Genomic DNA, 26,850 nt, shown 5'->3' with positions numbered 1-26,850 from the left:
AATGGTCTATGAGTTCAGCACCGGGATTCATAAAAGCAAAAGCAATTACTTGCCCTTCGTTTCTGAGTAGTCTCCATTGCCGTCAGAAACGGGAGAAAAAAAAAATAGAAACGAAACAAATCCCTCAGCGTCCACCCTTTTCAATTCATCCTGAAAAATACTTCAGAGAATATATCTCAGAGGCAGAAATAAATGAGAGTTTCTTCCCCCGTTTTCCGAGGATCAGAATTATTGAAGCGGTGGGGCCCGTCTCCCTCATGATTTTGTTGCCTTGAGGCAGTAGAGGTTTTTTTTTTGTGTCTTGGCTATTCCCCTTTTTCGCCTGACGCAGACCCCCAGATCGCAGTGCGTGTCAGCCATTATTCATTCCCTAGTATGATAATTTATGCATATGGTCATGTTGTTTGTAACACTTGCCGGTAATTGGGTAGGGGATTGGTGGTGGGGGAAGGCGGGGTTGTTTTTAATTGGTTAACGCAGACTAATTTCGATTAAGATATCAATTGCACCAGAGCGAAAGGAGAGCAATAGTACATGTACATGTAGTTAAAGGTTCTTTTGCATTGAAAAGAATTTAGACTTTTTTTTCGGGGGGAAGGGGGGGGGGGGGAATTTTGTATTTATTTTCACTGTATATTTAGTCCACCCCACCTCAATCCTCCTAAATCGTCTGGGCGGTTTAGGGGGATTTTGGAGGATTGAGGATGAATGGTGTTTGAGAAACATGATAATTTTGGAGGATTGAGGATGAATGGTGCTGAAGCACATGAGGATTTTGGAGGATTGAGGATGGAATGGTTTTTGAAGAGGAGGAAGATTTTGGAGGATTGAGGATGAATGCATTTTCAGAGGCAGTACTGTCTGACGAGTTGAAGGATTGAGGCGCTGGGTATCCTTCATTTGAACGAAACTGTAACATTTTGGAGGATTTGGAGGATTGGGGAAGGTTCCTAGTAGCAAAAAGGGAGTACCGGTAGGGGGTAGGGTTGATCAAAACTGAGGCGACGTAAAGAAAAATTTAAACTGTGTATTGAAGGGGGGTTGTTGCATCATTATTTTTCGCGTTTAATTGTTTTTGAATTTTATGAGAAATAAAAAAAAATCTATACAGTTCTGCTTCCTGACGTGTACATACATGCATGTACACCATCAGGAAGCAGAACTCAGCTTTTTACATGTATATGTACCTACCGTAGGGCCTATCTACCAGTATTGAGTTTAAAATCCATGGCCAACTGACAAATTAGGCTTGGTTGAACTACATGTACATGTACATTGTTTATGCAGCAATGACGTTGGAGACTACACAATGCAGCTCTGATTTTGCTTATCTCCATAGTAACTAACATCCAGGTTTAAATATAAACTCCTGCCAGAGTAATAACATGACCCAGCATGATGTCAGGTGCATCATGGTGTCAACACTTGGCGTTATCACTTGTCAGTTCCTACACATTGCTGGTAATTACTACCACACAGGTGCAAGGCACAAATCCCCAAGGTACATTGTACTACATACATGAGGTATCTATAGGAAACATACAACAGCTGTTACTCACATCCTATGATCATAATCATAGAGTGTTTGCAAAATTGCGGCTTGCTCTCTGGCTACGGCTTTAAGAGTGTTCAAGCCCAAGACATGAAGACTTCTTTTCATAGGCCCATTTCTGCTTCAGGAATATCAAACTGTATAATTTGAGGCCAGCATTTAGGTAGACTTGGTGCGAAGTCGGTAATTAAAATACAACATTTGCAAACATCAAAAAATAGAACTACCAAATCATTTTGAAATACCTTGCTGGACTGTTAGTGAATGACAGTGTAAAGCATCCTGTAAAATCATGGCACCTGGTATACTGTCATTTTCAAGAAAAGTGCTATTTTTGTATCAATTTCCAATGCTGGTCGGCCGACCAGCGTTGGAAAAAACTGGCTTTTTTTCAAATACTGGCCCCAATTGACCATCGCACTTGTTTGCAATCGATTACACACCTATGAACGGGTACAAGCCAGCTAGACTGGTTCCCTGACCTTACAATTCCCCAATGTATGTAAACTGCTCTGTTTCTTCTTATATGGAGTCAGGGAACCAGACTACAGTTCCCTGACGTGGGGAGTCAGGTTGGCGTAGCGGTACTTTCGTCGCCTTCCACCGCTGTGACCCGGGTTCGAATCCCGCCTGGGCCAGTATGTGGATTGGGTTTTCAGTCCCTGCCTGATTCCGTGGGTTTTCCCCAGAATATTCTTCTGGGCTTTTCCTCCCGCCTCTAAAACTGTAACTTCTTCTCATTGTCTTCTCTCCACAGGTTTCTTCAGGCTTGCGAGCTACAGTGCCTAGGGCGCTTTTGAGGAATCCTTGGTTTCATTACCAGAAATGATTAATAATAATAATAATAATGGGTCTAGGGTTTGCATTTGCTTCATGTCTAACCCCATCCCGGTTCTCTTGGTTCCTCTGCTAATGGTTGTAAACCTAATCAATTGCAGCATAAAGTGTACAGCCTTCTGCAAGACAACCAATCAGGTTACAATGACACGGTAATGCTATACGGTGATCATCTTGAACTGAGATGGATGCGTTGCCTAGCGACCAATAGAATAATGCATCTACAGTACACAGAGCTTGATGAAGTAGATAACAAAGGGAGTGACAGGCATTCTAACGATCTCCAAGAATCATATGTACCCGACTACCAATATACAGGGAACCGAATGAACAGACTATGCTTAGACTGTAACAGACTGTATCAGACCTACAGTACAGCCTGTTTAAAAAAAATGGTACAATCGAAAACGATTTTTTTTTTCCAATATTAAATCTCAACATAAGTAAGTCGTTTTGAGCATCACATTAAAGAAAAAAGACCGAGCTTTCCAATACTTTTTGTTTCATCTCATTTGCTTATTGTCAATCCAGAGTTAACTCCAGTTTACTGCGGAACACAAAAATCGTGTTTGTTTCTTTTGCCAAGTTGCAATCTGTTGTGAGCTTCAAGACAGCATGGCACAGTACTCGAAACAACTCTGCCCACGATGCATAAAAGTGGCACAAAATTGATTTTGGTGTATCGCACTAAATTGATTACATGTATATCTCTGAATTGACAATTAAGCAAATAAGATCAAACAAACACTTTTGGAAAGCCCAGTCTTTGTTCTTTAATATTATGCCAAGTAAGAATGACTTATTTTGAAATTTCATATTTAACCAATTTTTTTTCTGATTGTACCATTTTTTTTGGAGACAGGCTGTACATCTGTTTCTTCCTCCATGCGTGTACATGTACACAGTATTAAACAAATAGGTACTGTACATGTTTGTACATATGTATGTGCTCTTGAGACACTCGCCATTTTAACTATGCCATTACCCAGATGTCTGTTGTATACATGTAGCCACGACAACCACTTCATGCTTTTTGTGAATGTGAACCACATTAGATTTACATAAATTGTATCACAAATGTAGGGGCCTATAAGAGGGGGAAAAATGCCGGCTAGTGTGTGACACAATCAGTTAATTTAACTATTTCGCCCATGCTTTTTTTGTTATCTTGAAAGGAGAATTTGCATGAAACCTTGAATCCATTTCTAAACAACATGTGTGTCGTTAGTTCCCTGCAGACGTGTACGTGTTGTAGGTGTTTGTTGCAAATATTAAACAGTATAAACACAGGCTGACAGTTAAAGCACGTTTCCAGTGTCACATGAACATTTGGCCCACTATGATGACTATGAAGTCTGGTGCCTTTTATTGGTTGAACATTCACTATCTTTGTTTCTAGGCATGCGCAATACTATACACATGTACATAGTATACATGTACACATGTAGGCCTATACACAGGGCTGCCAACTTTGAGTAAGAGCTACATGTAAGAGTGAGAAAGCGCGAAGCCCCAACGGCGTGGGTTCGGGGCCCGCTGAAGGGCCTCAAAAAAAAATGTAGATACTCTGTGGTGCCTTCTGAGGCGATTTCTGACCACTTTAGCCAATGTTTTTGAGCAAAAGATCATCATTTAAACATCATTTTCGTGTTTTATTTATTTTTATTTTTTTAGCTTGAGAAATCCCAAGTGCGTGTGAGAACGTGAGAGCAACCTGAAATGCGTGAGTCTCATGCTCAATGCGTGAGAGTTGGCAGCCCTGTATACACTGTATCAATGAGTCAGTATTTCATAGAGTCCTATATTCACACTACTGCCACATTCTGTGCCATGGAGTACTGAAGCACTTGTGACATCATTTAGAACCAGAAAGTGTAGTGCAAACGAATGGAGTACGCGAGCATGTCTCGGGCTGAATCAGGCACTATTGTCTTTCACACACATTTTGTGCACGTGACGTATTCACTCCGGTACTCCATGTTGCGCAGTACGTGCCACGCACATGCCAATAGGAGATGGTTACTACTTGTGAGAAGCACATGGTACATGTACATGTACAGGTACCATACCATAACAAATGTTTAGCTAGAGGGGTGTTAAATTAAAATTGTTGAGCAAAATCGTTGGAAAGTTATAATTTTTGACTTGTTTCAACTTTTCACTGACTCATTCAAAGTATGTACCGAATACACGTACAATGTACACACGTACATGAAATTTATGAATGGGAATGCCCTAAATGTTAAAAAGCAGCTTTGGGCTTGGTCGGTTATCAGTGACCGAGCGGCAGGCCCCATGTTTGGGGCCATGCACATTATAATTCCATTGAGCATTAAGTAATACATACATGTACATGTATTCATTTTGTTTTTACATGTACATGTATGGGTTTACATACATGTACATGTACAAAAATGTACAACATGTACATGTATGGCCAAACATCCTTGGCCTGGCCTCCAATAACCACAGTACATGTTCATGTTCATTATCATTGCCTAGTTCTCTCCACACTCTGCGTGGCTGTATTGACTAGCTGTCTCAGCTGGCTAGCAAACACCACACTGACAGTTTTATTGATGGAGGCCAAGTTGAGATGCTACCCAGCATTATGCATCTGGCCTGAGTCTGGTGTTAATAATGCATGAAATGGATACCCATATTGTCCACAGTGTAGGTGCATGGTAACCGTACATGTACATGTACATGCATAGAAGTACAACACAAACCATCAAGCATGACAAGTACAGTATTGAACTAGACTAATAATTTTGCATAGTGTGTACATGTATGACTGTACACGCAAGTATGGTAAATGTAACAAAGTTTACCATGCTGTAGTGTACATGTACATGTACACTACATGTACATGTATGTAAAAGAAAAGACTGATTCATAAAAAGCACACAGTTACCGAGACAGTCACATTAATCAGCAATCAATCGGAATTACCCAATTTTGCTAATCATTCAGGGGTGTGAAATCTCAGCTTTTAAGCTGATTTCAGCTTTTTTTGTTTTGGATTTCAGTTAAGTTTTTTTTCCTCACTTGCTATGTACAAAAGTATATGAGATTTCCAAAGTTCAGCTTTTTTACACCTTTTTCAGCTGTTTTCAGCTATTTTAATCAGTGGTCACTCACACCCCTGATCATTAGAGCAATGCATTTCATGTTTTTATTAAAGGGAAGATGTTACCGGTACAACATTTGCAAACATCACAAAATGAAACGATCAAATTATCACAAAATACCGGTTCCTTACTGGATTTTTATAGGGAATGACAGTCTAAAGCATCCTGTAAAATCGTGGCTTCGGGTGTGCTGTCATTTTTAAGAAAAGTGGTATTTTCCCAAAGCTGGTTGGCTGACCAACGTTGGAGAAAATTGGCTTTTTTTTCTCAAAAACTGCTCCTAATTTTTAATGATTAGTTATTCCACGTTTTCTTTGCAATTGATCAGTGTTGATTGTAAACACACTGTGAAGGGGTACAAGCCTCCTACCATGAAGACTGATTCTCTGACCTTACAATTCCCCAAAGTCTAATAATTGCTCTGTTTCCAGACTACAAGAACACGATTGGTTTTCTTGGTTTTTCCAGCATCTACAAGCCCAAAACGGGAAACATGTCATGTTAACAAGCAGTTATAACATACTAATCCTCCAAATCCACTTATTTCTGAAAACTGCAGCAACAGCAAATGTTGTACATTCCCTTTATAACAGGTACAATGTACCGGTACATGTCCATATACAAATGTAGATCAGTTGTCATAATTTGTGCTTTTTTTCACTTGAAGCAACACAAGTGCTCAAAATAAACAGGGGTGCTTATAAACATGATGAAGTTTTACAAGCTTAAACATAGTTAAAGTGAATGCACATTTTGAGAAAACAATATTCTAGGATCACACGATGTCAGGGGTGAGATGTACATTTGTATGTTAGTAGTTCACTCGTACCCCCTGTCCTGCACACAGGGTGCTGGGACGGGCTGATGAGCTTCACAGAATCTTATGAAGGAAGTGGGGGTGGCATTCTGGGTAATTTATCATGACCAGATGTACATGTATAAAGACATCTGGCTGCAGCTGTTTAAGACCGCAGTTAGCCAATGCGAGCAAATGTGTGGCTTATTTAAGAAGATGTACCCTGGAGGAATGCTTATCAGTCAAAACCTAGAAAACTCGGAGTCAACATGGTCAATGTGAAGAATTATTTGATGTTATATAATCAGGATTTATACGTACGAACTGACTGGACATTCGTCACAAAATGTCTGTCCCTGTTCGTACGTAACCCTAATCACACCATAAATTTGAAGCCAGTGTGAAAACTGTTATATTTTGGTTTGATAACAATGTAAAATGGCTGAATAATGTCACTGGAAGTGCCTATTAGAAACTGAATTTGTCCTAAGCACCCTTTTTCTTGTAGTGTGTCTGTCCATGTTACATACATACATGTACATGTACACGTGTATCACACAGAAAAGATGCCTGTTATTTTCTCCCCCAAAAAAGATAACATCTTATGTCTTGTCTTGTCCTAGCAACTTTCAACTTAGCAAGGTATATAATGGAAAAAACAGAAGAAAATACTAGCTCATCTTTTACCCTCTTTATGCAACATCCATAAACTTATCTAATTGGCCCGTAAGTGTGGAATTGCCCATGTACCAGTTCATGTTAAACTACATGTGTGTACTATAGTGTCCCTTTAATTGAAGACATGCAATATCGGTATGTATATGATTTCGTTTACAGGCTGTGTGGGAGGATGCGATATGTGCTAGTTTATGTAGTGCGTGTATGTTGTTTCCGTCCGATGAAAGAGTTTTTTTTTTAGCAGAGGATGGAGGAATTACCCCCACCCAGCAGCCTGTGTGACATGGATTATTGCAGTAGGGTGGTGCCCTTGGCAGCTTGCAATGGACTGTCCGCGTAATTTTTTTTTGAATAATTCAGTTTTTCCTTTGAATCATTGCAAGACTTAGGTTCTCGTTCTAGTTTCCCCTTAATTTAAAATTATCTCAGTGATAAATTTGGAGAAGAAAAATAGCTGATGAAAATGAGCAGAGACGACGTGGATTCGAACCAGGGATCTTTGTATCCATAGCTCATCTCGCTATCCACTAGGCTACTGTGTGGTAGCTCGACGACAACCGTTCTTTAAAATGCTTTAATGTATTGTAACTAGTTGAGTAACTAACAACAATGCTGTTGATGTCATTGTCCGTTCTCATGGATAAACATGAGTTATTCATGACATTGCCCCTAACCCTCCTAGGAATAAAAATGACGCGGACTGTCGACACCTCACTCTACATGTACACCGTACCAATTTTCCCCCGCCCATTCAAACGTGAGGCGGCCCACCTCGCTACTTTCAGTGACCACCTCGCTCAATTTATGCCAATATCACCACCTCGCTGTCAAGATTGGCAGTAAAGAGAAAACTAACTGCAAAAGTTTCATTGTGTGTGATTAATGAGCCTTTTCCTTGACCTCTATGTATCAAGAACTGACAAGTGTGTAGAGGGAATCATCGCGCATTTTTTAGAGCGCTCAGCGCTGCGTTCTTTTCAGTTTGCAGATTGCGTAAATTTTGTTTCAAACATCAATTTGAATTTTTACCACCTCGCTCAGTACGTTATAGCCAGGGGAAACTCTGCACATGTACTTGTATAACACAGATGAAAATCAAGTGGATTCTGCCACTGAAGCAGATACATGTAGATGCAGGTGGTGTTTTTTTTAAGAGGTTGTGGAATGCTCGAAAACCTTTCCGTCATTTTTCGGGTATACATGTATATGTAGCCTAAGGTGTGATGAAATAAAAAAAACGACTATTATTTCTGTCATGAAATGAGTACAAAAGGTACTTAAATTGAGAGCTGTTTTTCAGGTCCTGTTTCGACCCGAACGTGCAATTTGTGCAAAAGTCGTCGTTGGGGGCAGCAAACAAAACATAGTAAATTGTGATGTAAAACAAGACTCGTTTATACTACACTGCATAGGGAGTCCTGTTTATTACGTCACGATTTACTATGTTTTGTTTGCTACCCCCAACGACGACTTTTACACAAATTGCACATTCAGGTCGAAACAGGACCTGAAAAACAGCTCTCAAAAGTACCTTTTGTACTCATTTCATGACAGACACAATAGTCGTTTTTATTTCATCACACCTTAGGCTACATATACCCGAAAAATGACGGAAATGTCTTCGAGCATTCCACAACCTCTTTAACTTTGCATGCTCTGAGGAGAAGGAGTGGGCGGGGCATAGGGGTGTACAATGCTCAGGTGTAATATTTGGGGAAGTCACAAAGATTTGCCTCATTTATAGACAAGGCTATTGGCATACGGTTCATAGCATGAACATGTTAATGTACCAATTCATGTACTCGTGTACACGGTAAGTTTGTGAGTTACAAATGTACTGAAGTCAACACTACATGTGAACGTTCGCCTCTTTGCGACAAACATGCATTGTATTTGTTCATGAGCATTACAGTTCTCAGGCCTGCAAGGCGTCATGAGATTACCGGCTCATGTGACGGGGATTATAGGCAGTCTGTCTAGAATGTTCTTTGACTGCATGTACACCGGGTACATGTACATGTAAATCAATATGTACGTACATGTATGTACCGGTGCGATCTACATGTATGTGACGTACATTGGAATGAATTCATACCTCTCGGTACAATCACAACAATTCAGAATTACATATGACAAGAAACATACATATAGGGGACCACTTTGCATCCGTCGTGTTAGCAGTTTTATCCAATGGTTGTAATGTTTTTTTTACATACCTGAAACCACCCAAAAAGTTTTTGAAATGTGAATGGACATGCAGGCTTAAAATACATCATGTAATATGTGTTGAATCATTTCTTTCTTTCTTTTTTAATTTTTAAAATCACCCTCAAATTTCCATCAAAAATGGACGGAAAAAGTTACCTATGTTTTCCGTCCATTATTTGATGGAAAGTTGAGGATAATGTCAAAAGGCAATATAAATAATCAACTCAAATATCTTAAGCAAAAGGCTGCATGTCCATTCGTGTGTTGAAATTCTTCTTTGGTGGTTTCGGGTATTTAACGAAAAATCACAACCATTGAAAAGACTGCTAACGTGACGGTAGCAAAGTGGCCCCCTTTACTGTGTTTCTTGTCATATATGTGTGTGGACAGAAATATGTTTTGCACCGGTACAATGTGCAAGTCTTAAACCCTAAAGATTGAAATTCAAGCAAACCACCGGCAAACGGAACTTAAATCTGTCCAAATCCAATAACGAAGCCTGAATCTGCCAAAAATATAGTGCATGTAGTCAAACCTACTCACTGTTTACATGTACCGGTACATTGTTAAAATCACGTTAATTCAAGGAAATGTAAAAGGGAAAGTATCTTACCTCCACCTTTTTTCACACATGTAATCTCAATGACCATTTGTCAATCTTTGCAAAGGTTTTTGAAAAAAAAAAAAAATAACAAACAACAAATTAAATTAAGGACTTATTCATACCATACGGGTACCTTGCGCAAATACAATGTACAGATTAATTATTTAACCCTAACCGCCCTGAATCCTCAAAAATCCTTTTTGCAAATTGGAGGAATTTGCAGGATTGAGGTTATGGCAAAAGTGCGTTGCTGATTTCGGAGTACGCAATGTGTCAAGGTCTTGGGCCGGACCTTGTGTTGTTTATGCTCAGCCGTGCACACAATTTTAGTCCTTGATTATACTTGACATCCTCCGCACTGCTCCAGGATGTCACTGCCTCTGCCTCAGCCTATTGACAGACATAGCCGGAGGATTTTGCTGGATTCAGGCAGTGGTCACCCCTCCATTGACCATATTCAAGAAATAATGGAGGAATTTGCAGGATTGAGGCTATGTGCTATTTTTCCATGAGGCCAATCGGAGGATTTTGCAGGATTCAGGCAGTGGTCACCCCTCCACGGACCATGTTCAAGAAATAGCGGAGGAATTTGCAGGACTGAGGCTATGTATGCTATTTTTTTATGAGGCCAATTGGAGGATTTTGCAGGATTGAGGCTACATCCTAGCAAAAAGGCCTAGGGAGTTAGGGTTAAAGTTGACTTACGGGTATAGTGATGGCAAAAGTTGAATACTGCAAATTTCACCGGGGAATGTTTCTTGATGTCAAAGTCACTTTGTATTCACATACATAAGTATGAATCAGACTTTAAAGAGAGTAGCCATTATAATTTCCTGACTCGCCATGCATGCCATTGACTTTGTATATACCGGTAGCTAACAAAATGGCGTCAGAATACCGCGTTCCTTCTCCCTGTTGCCCGAGGCTAGGTACATGCACATGCACATCAAGGAGGATGGCAGTGATTGGGATGCAGGAGATGATTCTTGTCATCATTCGCTGTGTCAGCAGCCTAAGATCGAGTAATTAGGAAAGATCAGGAATAATTCAGGAGGGCAAATTACGGGGGGCAGGCATGGCAGGGGGCGGGAACCTCCAAAATTCTGTTTACCTAGCACTCTCCCTTTCCAGTCAACTACAATGTAATAACTTGTATCTCTTCTCTGCATGTAATTTATTTATTTATTTCTTATTTTGTCTGGGTAGCCCATTCAGTGGAATCCACTGATCTCCCATGGGTCCCAGTATTAAGAGAAGACAATGTGAAGAAATTACAGTTTTAGAGGTGGGAGGAAAAGCCCAGAAGAGTAATCTGAGGGAAAACGCACGGAATCAGGTAGGGACTGAAAACCTAATCCACATATTGGCCCAGGCGGGATTCGAACCCGGGTCACAGCGATGGAAGGCGAGGAAAGTACCACTACGCCAACCTGACTCCCCAAATACACTTGTGTGATTCTCAGTTCAAATTCCAGCTACTGTTTATTGAGAGATGTTAACAAAATTGCCCTTCATGTTTTGTGTAATTACAGCTTTTAAACATAATATTTTAATTTACATGAAGAAAAAATAGAGATGAAATTGACTTTATGAGATTTGACTTATGTGATTTGACTCTGATTAGACTTCAATGTGATTTGACTCATTAGTGATTCGTGTTATAATAGATTGCATTGTAAAATCAAATAAGGTAAAGAAAAGAAAATGTACATTATGTCAACAGTAGGCTTTGTGCTTTAATCTGAGCTGTACATGTACATGTAATTTCATTGAATTATAACAAAATAATTTAGCATTTAATTAAAAAAAACATCCTCTCTGAGTGATCCCCATTTGCTGTTACCCAGCATTGCTACCGGTAATGACGCCAGCGCATCGTGACTTTGAGCAGGATTCCTGGCTGCATGGCTTATACAAATAAAGGGCACGAACCTGTGTTCACGGGAACGGAGTGCCCATCTCTCTTTCATTAGCGATTGGTCCAGACTCATATGCTGCTGTGGGGGGATCGCCACACCTCCTCCACAGCGAGTCTGTTACCTTCCCAGCATTGAATAATGCCGGTACCCATTTACCACCTGGGTTGAGAGGAGTAATTGAGGTAAAGCGCCTTTCTCAAGGGCACAACGCGCATGGCCACGGCGGGGCTCGAACCCACAACCTCACGATCATGAATCCTGTGCTCTACCGCTAGACCACACGTGCCCACATGAAAACAGTCACTTGCTTGATTATGGCATGGCTTATGGCTGCTGATTAGCGCTCCTTGATGAACAAAGACATTGACGTGTAATGGGGAACCACCAACATAGGAATGGATAGCTCAGTTGGTTGATTACGTTGTTCAACTTACGTTTTTGTAAAACATAAACCCTCCTCTGCTTACATACTTTATGTTTACATTTTGTGCCAAGTTGTCCTTTCACTTCAGTCAAAATCAAGCAAGTGACTGTTTTCAACAGTTAAGACCTCCCAGCCCACATAAGGCAGGATTGACTGGCTGTGACTGTTTATGTAACTTGGTGCTTTTACTATAGGCGATTGATAAGCCAGCTGTGCCTACCACTTGCCTGTTCTTTGTCTGTTGAATGAATTTAGTCACAGTGTTTGCTTGAAATATGATCTGGCTGTGGGTGACTAGACTGTGTAAAAAACATAGCAGGGGACGAGGATTGAATTTTTTTTGTGGACTGTCTGTGACTGTTCAGATAGCAGGAGGATTAATTGGCCTACATTGTGCATGTACCGGTAAGGTCTCATCAATCTCATTATTCCTTGTCGTTTGTCACTTCCCTTACCTGCAGGTGTACAGCGATCTGGAGGTCAACAACATCGAAGATTCCAATGAGGAGGTTGAGATCAGCCACTGGTGTCCCATGGATGCCCCAGACATACCCGAAGGATGCACCGAGACGTTCACTGTCCTCACCTACACGTGTCTGGGTAAAAACTTCCTCCCCGTTTCCTGAGCTGTGGCTTGTAGGGGTTGGGAGGGGAGGGGAGGGGTGGGCACCAGGGTGACCGTTTAAGCCGATTTTCTGATTTTTTTTGGCAGATTTCTGGCATAATTCTGCAACAATGGTTATTTGACAGAAAAAACAGCAAATTTCAACAAAAAAAAGTGTACATTTGTTTAAGAAAGCTTCAATCCTTTCAAAGAAACCCTTGCATAATGGTACAGGTTGGCTGGTCTACGTGTAGGTGCTGAGGCTCACTGGGACACGGACTTCGTCGTGGCCGCGATCCGCGTTTTGCCCGAAATTTACCAATAATTTCACAACATCTTTATGTGACTAGATTGTTTATTATGTAATTTGAATCTTAATTTAGGCAGTACTACCAATCTGCACGTGATTTAAGTGTTTATAGTGTATTTCGAGTAATTCTGGGGAATTTGGCAGATTTTTGATAAATCTGACAGATTTTTGATAGGCCTACATGTGCATTTAGCAGAAATTGGCTCTGACCTTACGGTCACCCTGGTGGGCACCACTCAAGTAGCACAGCCAGAATAAGGCCGTATGGCTGTGGCTTGCAATAGTTCCCATTGGCACATGCACCACTGCCAGGCTAAGCCATGCACTTTGGATGTGGCTAAAGTCTACTTGTTTGTTGACAGGGCCACTCAACATCTAAGTAAGAAATTGTAGAGGAACCACAGCAGCATACTGAGTTGAATTGGGTTAAGCTTGGAGACTGAAAGATATGGGCGAGACTGAATTTCCTTTGTTAGCGGCATCAGGAAATACAGTGATCCAGGTGTTCAAACCGGTGTTTCTTGAGATAGATTGAAAAAGTAAATGTCTCTGTACCACCAATGAAATGCTAGATTCTGGGTGGCTGTCACCTGTCCAGCTTACAATAAAGTCGTGAGATTAAATACTGGTATGGAGCTCATCATACATGTAATTGAACAATATGATTCTGTTACTCGGCAAATCCATGCACTACCAGCACTTCAGAATCAGCTGAGAGTTTCGAGTTTATACCTCTGGTTCTTTTCAGAACCATTAAACTCTTAGTTGAGAAATTATTCCCACATGGTGTTTCCGCAAACCTTTCATTATTTAGTATCTCCACCAAGCAAAGCCTCAAATCTTACTTATCAGCTGAGAATTAGTCAGAAGCACGTTTTGGCCTCTAGTCTGATTCACTATTACCTCATCCATATTCATGATCGAGAGCAGAGTTCTCACTGGTCCACTCACCGTCATGTGTCAGCCGCTGTAGTTTTGCTGTTTACCAAGCGCGCATGTGAGGTTTCACGCACAGGTTTCACACATCCATAGCAGACTATTGTAAATGTTACAGTGCGCTAGTTCATTACGCATGCGCTCTACGAAGCAATCGTGGAAGTAGTGCGTAGGCGCGAACATCGCCCTAGCAGCATGCAGCAGCTACATGAAGAGATGGGGCACAAGTACGAAAACATTTTGCCGAGAAAAGTATGCTGAACTTGATGAAATGTTTGTGAATACATGTATGTACTGTAGGCCTGCATGTGCGAGGTATAGTAAAACAAATAAAACATGGTTTAGTCGGTGTGTATAGTCGATACAAGCTCCCCTCGGTATTGAAAATAGACTAGTTCCCTTTGCTCAACTTCCAATACCTCGGGGAGCTAATATCGACTATCAACCCTCAAACCATGTTTTATTTGTATGAAACCATTTTTTTTTCTTGTGCTGAGCAACTTTTTCAGCTGAAGAACTCCACAAATTATTAAAACGGACTCTCTCGGTAAAAGGTTGTCGGAAAGTATGGGGGCTATTAAAATCAGTGATTTAGGGCAAGTCGTGAATTTACGTCTTGAATTTTGATATCAATATTGGTGATTTACGATGTCCCTTCACGGCCACCATACTGTGTCCCTCCACTTTCATAAAGATTCAGCCGCCATTGACTATGGTTAACCATGTAATTCCCGCCCAAATTTGTTCAAAGAAACCATTTTGTTTATCCTCACAGTTGGTGATTTTGAGAGCAAAGCACTCATGGTGCCAAAGGGCTGTGGCTTTGAGCACATCCACGACAGCGAGTCTTGCAAACCTAAGAGTGAACTCCACAGCTTGGCTGACAAGCAGTGCGCTGCCACTGACAAGATAGTCCGGGATTACGGCATGTTGCTGCCTTGTAGAGACGAGGTGGATCTCTTCACTGGGGTGGAGTTTGTCTGCTGCCCGCCGCGGCCCAAGCCAGTCCCAGCTGCGGAAGTTCCAGAAGGTGGTTTTTGTTTTTCTTTATTTTTTTGTTGTTGGAGGGGTTTGTTTGTTTGTTTATTTGTTAAGGTTTGTTCGATTGTGTTTTTCTTTTGTTTGTTTCCATTCATGTTTTCGTGTTGTTTTGTTGTCTTATCAAACCAAAGCATTTGCAATGTGGTAAAAATAACAAATTCTGGACATCAGTTTAGTTTTAAACTCAAATACACTTTACCTGCCACTTGGACGTTTGCTTCCAATAAACACTCTTTAACCCTAACCCCCTACATGCCCTAGGCCCTTTTTGCTAAAAACCATCCTCAATCCTCCAAAATCCTCCAAAATGTTGCAACAGCACCTAAATTCTTCAAAATTGTCAGACAGTCCTGCCTCAAAATGCATTCATCGTCAATCCTCCAAAATCCTCCTCATCCCAAAATTTTGCACTCATGTTTAAATAAAACAACCAACGCCTAAATCCTTCAAAATCATCAGACAGTCCTGCCTCAAAATGCATTCATCCTCAATCCTCCAACATCATCCTCATCTTCAAACACCATTCATCCTCAATCCTCCAAAATCATCCTATGCTTCAATCACCATTCATCCTCAATCCTCTGAAATCCTCATGTGATTCAATCACCATTCATCCTCAATCCTCTAGAATCCTCCAAAACCGCCAGGAGGATTTTGGAGGAGTGAGGAGGGTTGGGGTTAATGTTTGAAAGCATTGTTTTAAATGCTCTTCAAATGTTTTTTGCTGTGTGTTCATTTTGGTGGGCAGGTTGAAGTTAAACAGAACATGGAAATCGTTATTCTTAATCTGTAGCCACTGCCGACAAGTCAATACCTACAACAACTTCCACACCCAGCTAGTCACTCCGTCCCTCCAAAACAAATCTTTGAAAAACAGTATCTACAACACGAAACAGACAGCACAGCCTTTAAACAAACTGTTCAAGAATAAAAGGTTTACCCAATGTTTTGCCTGTATGCCTACATGTACATAAATAATGAAAGGTTTGCGGAAACACCATGTGCGAATAATATCTCAACTAAGGGAATGGTTCTGAAAAGAACCAGAGGTATCAGAACCATTCTCTTAGTTGAGAAATTATTCGCACATGGTGTTTCCGCAAACCTTTCATTATTTAGTATCTCCACCACGCGAAGCCTCAAATCTTACTTACATGTACATAATTGCTTACCATTTACACTATTTCTGACACCACACAGACATGATGTAAATTGCAAAAAAGCATCAGTTTGATATAAATTTCGTCACCCGATATTTGTTCAATTCCTAAACCGAAGCCCTGTCAGGGTTAGCTGTCAAAATCAGGACATCTTTCGCAAGAACATGACGAAACGCAAACTTGGCTTTTGCTAAGCCCTCAATTAAGTGCATCCAGTGAAAATCATACAGGAACACTCTGCATAGCTGACATGTTACAATCAGCCGTATCAGATTACAAGCAGGAAGCAATGATTTTGGTCTACGGTGACGTCTGAGTATTCTGCTCCTGTCAACGAGGTGTTGAACAAACCCCGGCCTCCACGGAGTTATTCTGGAGGGAAATTATGTCCCGCGGTCCGCTCACCGCTGCCGATATCGCATAACACGCTTTTTATTTGACCAGTGGCGGCGAGGCTTAGTGGCAGTAAATTCTGTCCTCTGTTTGTCATGTTTGTGGACAGCATTTTGCTCGAGGTGATTTTACGAGAAAGCGATTTCAGGACTTGTGGTTTTATCGGATTAGAGCAAATTTCCTGCTTCAATTGGGAAGAAAATAGATTACGATGCTGGCTATTTTCATTGGGCCTAGAGTATACATGAACGATAGTTGTTTCAGGTTAGCTGAATAATGCTATTTATATTCAGACTTACTTGTTCTTCACATGGTGTTCAGTTGACATGCATAATATTTTTTCCAGGGGGGGGGGGGGGGCAGTACATGTACGGTACAGTGGAGCGCCGCTATAACGAACATCGTGGGATCCACAGAAAGTGTTCGTAATTAATGATAGTTCAGTATAGCGATTGAACCGCCGGTACCCTCTGTTGACCGAGAGTGAACTGGCATTTGTCACATCCCGCGGCCGCACGAGGAGTCGGAAACTTGAGCAATGGGTGGTTTTCCCTTTTATTCCTTGGGGAAGAAATTGCAATCTATCGCTCTTCAACATTCAAACACGATGTAACTATGGGTCGTTTGATGTTCGGGAAAATTTACAAGTGGCCCAGATAGTGTTAAATGTACAACCGGTACATATTTTGTTAATCTGTTGACTTTTTTCAACAACAATGTCCGGTACGTTTTGTACATTAAAACCGGGAGCCAAGGATGATGTTCGGTATAGCCGAATGTTCGGTATAGCAGCGTTCCACTATCATGACTGTACTGTGTTTTACTGTGAACACAGTACAATTCCACTGTACTGTATTCATATTAATGTGGAACACTTCCGTTTCCAATCTTGATCCCATGTGGCGGTTCTGCAATTTCCATCTTGACTTGGTAACAGCGAATAGCATCCATGCCGTCCAATGACATGTCTGTTTGACAGTAGTCCTTAGGCTTCATGTAAAGCTGTATGGCATCAAGCAGAAGTCAGTTCCCACAGGAAATCAAATTAGACAGATGTTAAACTGCTCAGCAGTTTTTGACAGGAGTCATGTCATGCGGGATAGGCGTTGCTGGCATTGCACTTGGCGCATCCTTGTTCTTCCTTCGATCATCGTTGAATGATCCAATAAGAATGATGACATGTCAAAGACATTAAAGTTACCTTAAAATAGGCACAGCGTATTTCTGTCCGTTAGGGTGTGCCTGAAAAATTTAATCCAGGTATTAAAATGATTCAGTGAGCTTAACAGTGCCAAAGGCTTTGATAAGTTTAGCAAAACACAGTAAAGCAGACTTCTTTTTCAGTGCCCGTGAAATTTGAAAAGTTTTACCCTAAAGTACCCAACTTCAAGCGTTTTTTTTTAATTGTTCAAAATTCTGTAAAAAAAAAAGTAAATAAGTTTTACTCACTAAATTTGTTGTTGTTGCTCTCTGGCATATCCTTGGTACATTGAAAAGTCAATAGTAGTCATGTACATAGTGATACACCCTGAAACATTGTCCTGCACACAGGGGAATTCCATACTTTTTGCAGAAAATACGAGTGTCAGTGCTGTGCCCTCTCGCAAGAACTCGAATGAAACAAACAAATACAGGTCATAGCTGAATGAAAATGATATTATTAGAAAGAGCGAGAGCGCCCCCTTGTGATAACATGCTTACTCTACCTTGTACATGTACGAGGTTTGGTGATTTTAAGTACGAACATTACCTCGTACATGTACGACTTTGGCACTGAAAGAGTTAATTGTCAGAATTGAATTCTTCAAACTGTTTATCAATTTTATCAATTTCCCCTTGCACCACAGAGGTGGAGCAAGCCCCGCCAAAGCCTCACGCAGCTGAACCCAAACCTGACGTGGAGCCAGTGAAACCCGTCGAGCCTGTGGAAGAGCAAGCTCCCGAGACAGACCCAGAGGTACAAGCCCAGACGGACCCCATACCAGATGACCCCTACTTCCACCAGCTCCCCGAGGATGAGGAGGAGAGAGATGCTTATGAGGATGCCAAGCAACGTCTTGAAGAACAAGAGGATCATAAGAGAACACAGGTCTGTATCCTCCCACGGTGATGTAAGGGGGACGAACCTGTGTTCACAGGAACGGAATGCCCATGGGCAATTCCACTGTTACTCATGTTACATTTTTGATGTACTTTTGAGTTTCCTTGGGCTGTAATTACCTTACTGAAAAGGTTTAATAACTGTTATCCCCATGGTAGATAGAGTAGACCTAGACCTACCTAAGCACCAAAGATGACATCCAGAAAAATGTGTTATGTATGATAAACTAGACGCACAAAATTGGTTGCTCATGTTACATTTTCGTAACGCGAGTAACTGTGGAATTGCCCCCATCTCTCTTTCGAAGCGATTGGGCCAGACTCGAGTCCATGAAATGCTGCTGTGGGGGGATCGCCAATGTTGATGTAAAGGTCAAAGACCTAGTCTGTAGGGCTCTGACCTGCGTGGCCCAGCCTTAATCCAGGTACTGGAAAGTCAGCGTCACCATTGTAGTAGGCAAAGATTGTATAGCGCCGCCCGCAGTAGGTAGTAGGCAAGCCTTCAAAAACTGTTTCAAAAATTGTGAGAAGAATGCAGAGCCTGTGCTGGGTCGGTACAATGATGACAACTTTACATGGCACAGGTGGTGGCCATTATGGCATTTGATAAAGAATTCATGGTTATTTTAAAGCTATAGTCCATCATTTTCAGCTATCCGAAAAGTAACTGGCATGATTATTGTTAAAAAACATACTTGGTTGAAAGATAGTAAGGGGACTAAACTCCCTGTGAAATTATTCTTTCTGGCAAGCTGTCATTTTGAAGTAATCAACAAAAGAAGGCCTTTCCAACTGTGCTTCTTAAGCATGTTAAGACGTAGGAAATTGAAATTAGTAGTTTGTTTTGTTATTCGGCGAAGCGCACGCAAGCATTGGCACGACGCACACGTGGTTGCTATAATTCGTCGGATCAGTGCGCGACATCGCGTAGCTGCAATCGGCTCAGTGAGTACGTGTCTCATACACTGAATTCAGGCCCAATTCAAAACATGATTCAGCAACTTTTGATTTGAAATTGAGATCCTAGAATGCTGTTTTTCTCGGAATGTACAGCTGAAGCTGAGCTAAAACTTCATCAGGTTAGTTGTTCAGTACCCTTCTTTAGATCTTGAGCACTTTTGTTGTGTCAAACGAACAAAATGCACAAATTACAAATGATGGACTATATCTTTAATATGTGAAACTAAGTCCTACTGCAATAGTGGCCCGAGCTACAAGCAATAAGGAGGTCCTTTCCGTAACCTTTCCCTAACCCTAATCTTACCATTTCCATCTTCAACTGTTCTCAGTCCCCTGCCACACATGAGTCATGGCAGTTTGAATACTTCCCTGGTTCATAATTGAACTCCAAACAACATTATCCAGTGTCAATAAAGCTGAATTCCTGAGGTAGTAGAGACCATTTCCTCAATGGCAGCTAGAGTTAATGGTGGTGGGGTAGGAGTCACTGGTATTTTTAGACTCTTTTTTCCTGCAGTCACGGCAGTACATCTACAGGGGTGTGAAATCTCAGCTTTAAAGCCGATTTCAGCTTAAATAATAATAATAATATTGGACATTTATAAAGCGCAAACATATCCACCGTGAGGTGCTCAAGGCGCTATACATAATTTTATACAAGCAAAACAGCAGCAAAAGTAGGTAAACAAAATCAATATGAATTAATAAACAAACTAAACAAGGTAAGGTAAGCAACGGAAGAGCAGAACAACAAAGTAAACATAAATGCAAGGGATTACTTGAAAGCTGACGACATGAGGTGAGTTTTGAGAGCTGTTTTGAAGGACTGGATGGTTTCTGAGGTTTTGATGTGAATAGGTAGCGGATTCCACAGACGAGGTGCTGCTACAGAGCACCTCGTCTGTGGAATCGGCTACCTATTCACATCAAAACCTCAGAAACCTTTTTTTGTTTTGGATTTCAGCTTTTTTCCCCTCACTTGATGTGTACGAAAGTGTAGGAGATTTCCAAAGTTCAGCTTTTTACACCTTTTTCAGCTGTTTTCAGCTATTTTTATCAGTGGTCACTCACACCCTTGATCTACATGTGGGTCATGTCATTCTTCATTTCATTGATATTGACTTCAACCCATTGAAATTTAAGAAATAGACGGCGTTACCTGTGGCAAAGTAGGAATAGACAACAAAACCAAATTCATGAAGAATTCAGGCGAATCACGATGCAGTGCGCCACCAAGAGTTGGCCACGGAGAGTTCATTTTCCCCATTGCATTGTGGGAGAAAGTCGACAAATTCGCAGCGCAGGGCATTTGAAATTGCTTGTTTTTCCGGTCAGTAGTTTCGTAAGCGTATGATTCCAGTATCTGTTTGCCCTTTTCCTTTCTTGTTATCAATGTGGTGTGTTTTGTAAGGCAGCAGAACGCTATGCCACAATCTATAACATATTAGCCCAAGTTGTCTGCTGACATTTATTCAAATGGGCCATGATGTGTCGACCGTAAACTTCGACTGAAATAATGGACTCTCCATTGCAAACTCTTGGTGGCGCACTGCCTGTGAATCGCCCGAATTGATCGTATGTGTAAGGTGCATAGTGTGCTTACCTGAATAGCATGAAGTATGGGTACATTTGTAACTAACTTTTCAGCTATAGTAAATGTGTCTCCACTGTTCACATGCCGAGTCCATGGAGTTATAGCTTGCATTTTACTTCATAAGGGTTAAATAATGACAGGTTTGTGGAAACACCATGTGGGAATAATTTCTCAACTCAGAGAATGGTTCTGAAAAGAACCAGAGGCATAAACTTGACGTTCATGTCAGTATGCTCTGACCGTCTTGAGGAGACGGTCAGAGCATACTGACCGGAACGTCGAGTTTATACCTCTGGTTCTTTTCAGAACCATTCTATTAATTGAGAAATTATTCGCACATGGTGTTTCCGCAAACCTTTCATTATTTAGTATCTCCACCCAGCAAAGCCTCAAATCTTACTTACATAAGGGTTGCTCTACTGGGTCTACATGTATGTGAGATTGCGAGTCACACGTCTCAATGGTGCGTCTGTCTTGCTCTCTGTGCAGGTGATGCAGCAATGGCAGGAGGCACAGGACCAGTATGCTGCCCTCAAGAAGACTGATCCAAAAGGAGCTGAAGCTATGAAGAAAGGCATGATGGCAGTAAGTATCCCCCCCCCCCCCTTAAAAACAAACTCAGCCACTCCCCTCAATCTCCACCTCCCCTTTCCGATGAGAACGAGGCTACAAAAAAGGCAAAGTAAGCTCTCCCTCCCCCCTCCCCCCTCGAAAAAAAATTAAAAACAACTCTGGCCCCTCGCCTTTCCAATGGCGCTCAAGCTCTGAAGAAAGGCGTGATGGCAGTAAGTACCCCCACACCTCCCAAAACAAACTCGGCTACTCCCCCTGAATCGCCACATCCCCTTTTTGATGGGAATGAGGCTACTAAAAAAGGCGAAGTGGCTTAAGATCTCCCCTCCCCCCCACAAATTCTGGCCCCTCGCCTCCCCAATGGAGCTCAAGCTTTGAAGAACGGCACGGAGGATGTAAATTTCCACCCTATAACAACAAACTAGTCCCTCCCCCTGAATCGCCCCATCCTATCCCCAGTGGAGATAAAGCTGTATAGTGAGGCATGTTGGCTGAAAATCCCCCCCCCCTACTAAAACCCTGCTCCCTGCCCAGCCCTACCCCCTCCTTCCCTCCAATGGAAATATTAAGACAGGTGTTAAGGCTGTAATTACCCACACCCCCAAACAGTGCCCCTCCCACCCCCTCCTCTCCCCAATAAAACTGAAGCTGCCAAAAAAAGGCACCTTAAGATACAGTACAGGCAAACACCTGAACTCGACCCTGAGCAAGCACAGGCCTGGCGGACATTTCAAGGTTTTCCGACTTAAGAATCGTTATCATCTCCTCTATAAAACAAAAGCTTCCTGCCCTCAGACTCCCAGCGGGGGAATCATTTCCCAGATCTGACCCAAGGAATGTGAGTCACTCACGTAACCATTCACATTTCTTGCTGATCACAGAACAGCAAAGTACCAGTCTCAAGCATGATGGCATGGTATTTTCACTGGTAACCTGACAAAAAGCTTGGTAACTTTAAGGGCAACGATTTCCTAAAAGTAGTGATGCATTAAGCGTTACGCCAGGGTGTTTGAAAGACTCGCATACAAATTGAGGATTTGGGACTGTTTGGCCTAGAACGTCTCCATCATACAGCGTGATGCATAGAAATGGTTGTGCGAAAACAAACGCACATACATGTATGTCCATGTATCCGTATTGAGCTATCCATACTGAGTTATCCGTAGAAATTGTATATGCTCCAGGTACGGTAGTAATTGAAACAGATAGGATTTGAAACGCATAGGATTTGTTGTCTGCAACTTCAAAAAAACAATGAAGTGGTGGGGTAAAAAGATAAACAATAATGGTTGGCCTAAACAGGAAGCACTTTGTATGTGAATCTCATTGAAACAAATTAGGGCCTGCCTTGATTTTAGTTTAATTTTCCGTTAATAAAGCATTTAATATTTAATTTATTGAGTGTACCGTGCCAAATCTAATCCAAATTTCTTTGAGACTCAATTTTTCTTTGAGACTCAACTGCTGCATAGTCTTTATTTGAGCTTTTACTTCCATCAAGTATGCATGGAAGTACATGTAAATACACACGGATTTTCAGAGCATGCATCACGGACATGAAGGATATTCAAGTTGTAAACACAAAACGCAAACTCGCATCGAAAATGGAGTAACGGACATATGGATTTCGGCCTTAGGGTTAATACAAATCTCCATGTACGTACATGCTGCGAAATACATGCATGCAAAAGGTTGCACAACGTCTCTGGTACAATTAGCACAACTGTCCTGCTACCCGTTAGGCAGTGCTGAGAAGTTGGCCCCAGGTTTTTTTTTCAGCCCCACTGTAAAAACACAAATCACACTCTTCTTCTCTCTGTGTGCCCGACAGCGTTTTGACGACACCATGGCCGAGCTGGAGATTTCCGCCCGCAATGAGCACGAGCAGCTGCGCGTGGTTCACCAGCACCGCGTCTCATCCAGACTGAGCGATCAGAGAACACGTGCTGAGCAGTACTTTGCCGAGTCCCTCAGGGACGAACCTCCCAAGGTACAGATAAACAGGACGCTCTGCCGACCTGACTCCCCTAGAGAGAGAATGACAAATGGAAAGCTTCCGTATATCACAAGACCTTGTTTCAGTGTTATATACTTGGTACTTGGTTGGTTCTTCTCCTAAGGACTCCACAGGGGAGTTTTAAAAGGAGACCAGAAACACTGGGGCAAACCCTTCTCTTAGCGATAAATGTCACTGGGTTCTTTAACGTGCATCGCATTAAGATTTGATTCTCCCCTTTCAAAACAGACCAAGAAAGTTCTGCACGCCCTGCAGAAGTACAGCAAGGCAATCCAGCGTGACAGGCAACACGTCATGAATATTTACAAGCACCTGGTGGCCACAGACCCAGCCCGGGCTGAGTTGGAACGACCGGACACGGTACGTCGATTGCACGACATGGACGCCAGCTTGCAAGACTGCCTGGAGATGCTGCAGAAAGCACCTGAGGTGTACGCTGAGATCCAGAACAAAGTTGGTGAGTTATACCCATAAGCACATGTGGTACATTGTATTACTGTGTAATACATTGTATTACATTGTATTACATTGTATTACATTATATTACATAGTATTACATTGTATTACATAGTATTACATAGTATTACATAGTATTACATAGTATTACATAGTATTACATTGTATTACATAGTATTACATAGTATTACATAGTATTACATAGTAATACATAGTATTACATTGTAGTACATAGTATTACATTGTATTACATAGTATTACATAGTATTACATTGTATTACATAGTAATACATTGTATTAACTCCCTGATGAATCCACAAAGTCACAGAGTGTTTGGGGTCGTTTCTGGCAGTTCGATGATTAATAGACAGGATGGTTTGGGAGGAGTACTGTTTGTCTCAAAATAATATTGCAAACCCTGTATGCTGTTGAACTACCATATTGAGGGTGAGGTCGAACCACCGAATGTGTCAAATGTGGCAGAGGCATTGCATGTTGGAAGGCCTGCATACGCTGTTGTTCTTTCTTACGTCGTGTCCAGGTCTCAGAGCCATCAAGAATATCATGTCATGCATTGCTCTATTCATGATTGGGCAGATATTCATAAGAGCAAAAAAGTCAGTAGGCTTACATCATGTTGGCTGCTTTCAGACTCTAAATCCACTGAGAGAGATTTTTAAAACTGTGCATCACTGCCACACTTCCCACTTGACTGACTGTTGGTGATTGAACCAATTATCACTGTTCCTCTCTTCCTCCACAGAGAACCTTCTTGCAGCCAGCAAATCCCCGGAAGACATTGCCTTCCTGCAGTCCATGGAGACAGCCCTGAGCATGGCGACACAAACCGAGGACCAAGACGACACTGAGGAAGACGAGGATGAAGTAGACCCACAGCCTGAGGTTATCCCTCTGCCTCCCAAGAAAACAGCCAAGAAGACCAAACCAGTTAAGGCAGGAGTCAAGAAGCCCGTCATTGCGGAGATCCTGCCGCCGTTTGGCAAGGTTCCCTCGGGACGTAAGGTGCCTGATGTGCCAGACCTTCCGATGGTTGTTGCTCAGGTAATGCGCCAATCAGTTATTAGTTACAAGTCAAATCACAAGTCAGGCCACAAGTGACAGAGGATGGATGTGTCAAAGAAATGCCTTTGTCACAATATAATTTGAGTAGCTTGTGAATTGACCGGAGACTGAGGTTGATTTGTTAACATGGTTAAGGACTTGTGATTGTCATGTGATTGTCATGTGATGGACTTGTGATAGGCGTGTGATTGGCACGTGACTGGCTTGTGACACAGTTTACTAGAATATTTTTGACTTGAGATAAGATTCCCATGTGGTGGACTTGTGATTGACTTGTGATGGATTTGTGATGAAGTTGTGATGGACATGTGAGTGACATGTGACTGAATTGTGATGGACTTGTGATGGACTTGTGATTGACTTGTGACCGACTTGTGATGGACTTTCGATTGACTTGTGACTGACTTGTGATGGGCTTGTGATTGAGTTGTGATTAACTTGTGATTGACTTGAGATTGACTTGTGATGGACTTGTGATGGACTTTCGATTGACTTGTGACTGACTTGTGATTGACTTGTGACTGACTTGTGATTGACTTGTGATTGACTTGTGACTGATTTGTGATGGACTTGTGATTGACTTGTGATTGACTTGTGATGGACTTGGGATGGACTTGTGATGGACTTTCGATTGACTTGTGACCGACTTGTGATTGACTTGTGATTGACTTGTGATTGACTTGTGATTGACATGTGATGGACTTGTGATGGACTTGTGATGGACTTGTGATTGACTTGTGATTGACTTGTGATTGACTTGTGATGGACTTGTGATGGACTTTCGATTGACTTGTGACTGACTTATGATTGACTTGTTGTGATTGACTTGTGATTGACTTGTGATGGACTTGTGACTGACTTGTGACTGACTTGTGATGGGCTTGTGATGGGCTTGTGATTGACTTGTGATTGACTTGTGGTTGCACTCTTTCATCCCCAGGTTGAAGCTGAGGAACCCGAGGAAGTTGAAGAGCCCGTAGCAGTCAAAGGTGAAGCCCTCCCAGCCGTCAAGATAGTCAGCGCTGAGGCACCGGAGACAGAGGAACAACAACAACAACAACCGGCACTGGAAGAGCAGAATGCACCGCCCAAGAAACAGCTGCCGATCATTGCAGGTAGGCCACGCCCCTAAAAGGGGAACTCTGGCCAGCAGACCATTACTCTTGCACTACTGCAATTCCAAAACACTTTTATATTCACCTGTAGAAAACAATGCACTATGTTCAGATCATGGATGTCACTTCAGGGGTGTGTACACAGTCTGTGGAATGCCAAATTAGTTGGAGTCTTTTCTGATTGGGTTTGCATCCTCCAGCATTTTCTCAAAAGTTATAAAGGAAGAGCATGGAGAAACCAGTGAGAGGAAGTCTTGGATGCATTGTGTGACCTCTTTCGTGTCCATGTTACCATGGTAACCTTGGCATATTGTAATTTGCCATTCAAGTATCATGAAGAATGACTTCAACATTTGTGA

The 26,850-nt window shown here is 41.8% G+C and overlaps 1 protein-coding gene across 8 annotated transcripts in view; it reads left to right on the top strand.

Annotated features, from left to right (window-relative positions):
* LOC119736196 (amyloid-beta A4 protein-like) overlaps positions 1–26,850 on the top strand; it is a 56,964-nt gene that overhangs the window by 25,729 nt on the left and 4,385 nt on the right. For all 8 annotated transcript variants that reach the window (XM_038210223.1, XM_038210222.1, XM_038210227.1 and 5 more), the window contains 8 exons: positions 12,611–12,749; positions 14,775–15,029; positions 18,441–18,682; positions 21,737–21,832; positions 23,652–23,810; positions 24,066–24,294; positions 25,057–25,355; positions 26,317–26,491. In XM_038210223.1, the coding sequence (XP_038066151.1) occupies positions 12,611–12,749; positions 14,775–15,029; positions 18,441–18,682; positions 21,737–21,832; positions 23,652–23,810; positions 24,066–24,294; positions 25,057–25,355; positions 26,317–26,491 (1,594 nt within the window). The remainder of the gene's footprint in view (positions 1–12,610; positions 12,750–14,774; positions 15,030–18,440; positions 18,683–21,736; positions 21,833–23,651; positions 23,811–24,065; positions 24,295–25,056; positions 25,356–26,316; positions 26,492–26,850) is intronic.

The sequence above is a fragment of the Patiria miniata genome, unplaced genomic scaffold, assembly GCF_015706575.1.
Source record: "Patiria miniata isolate m_02_andy unplaced genomic scaffold, ASM1570657v1 HiC_scaffold_29, whole genome shotgun sequence".
NCBI classification, from domain to species: domain Eukaryota; kingdom Metazoa; phylum Echinodermata; class Asteroidea; order Valvatida; family Asterinidae; genus Patiria; species Patiria miniata.
This window is presented reverse-complemented; position numbering and strand designations above follow the sequence as displayed.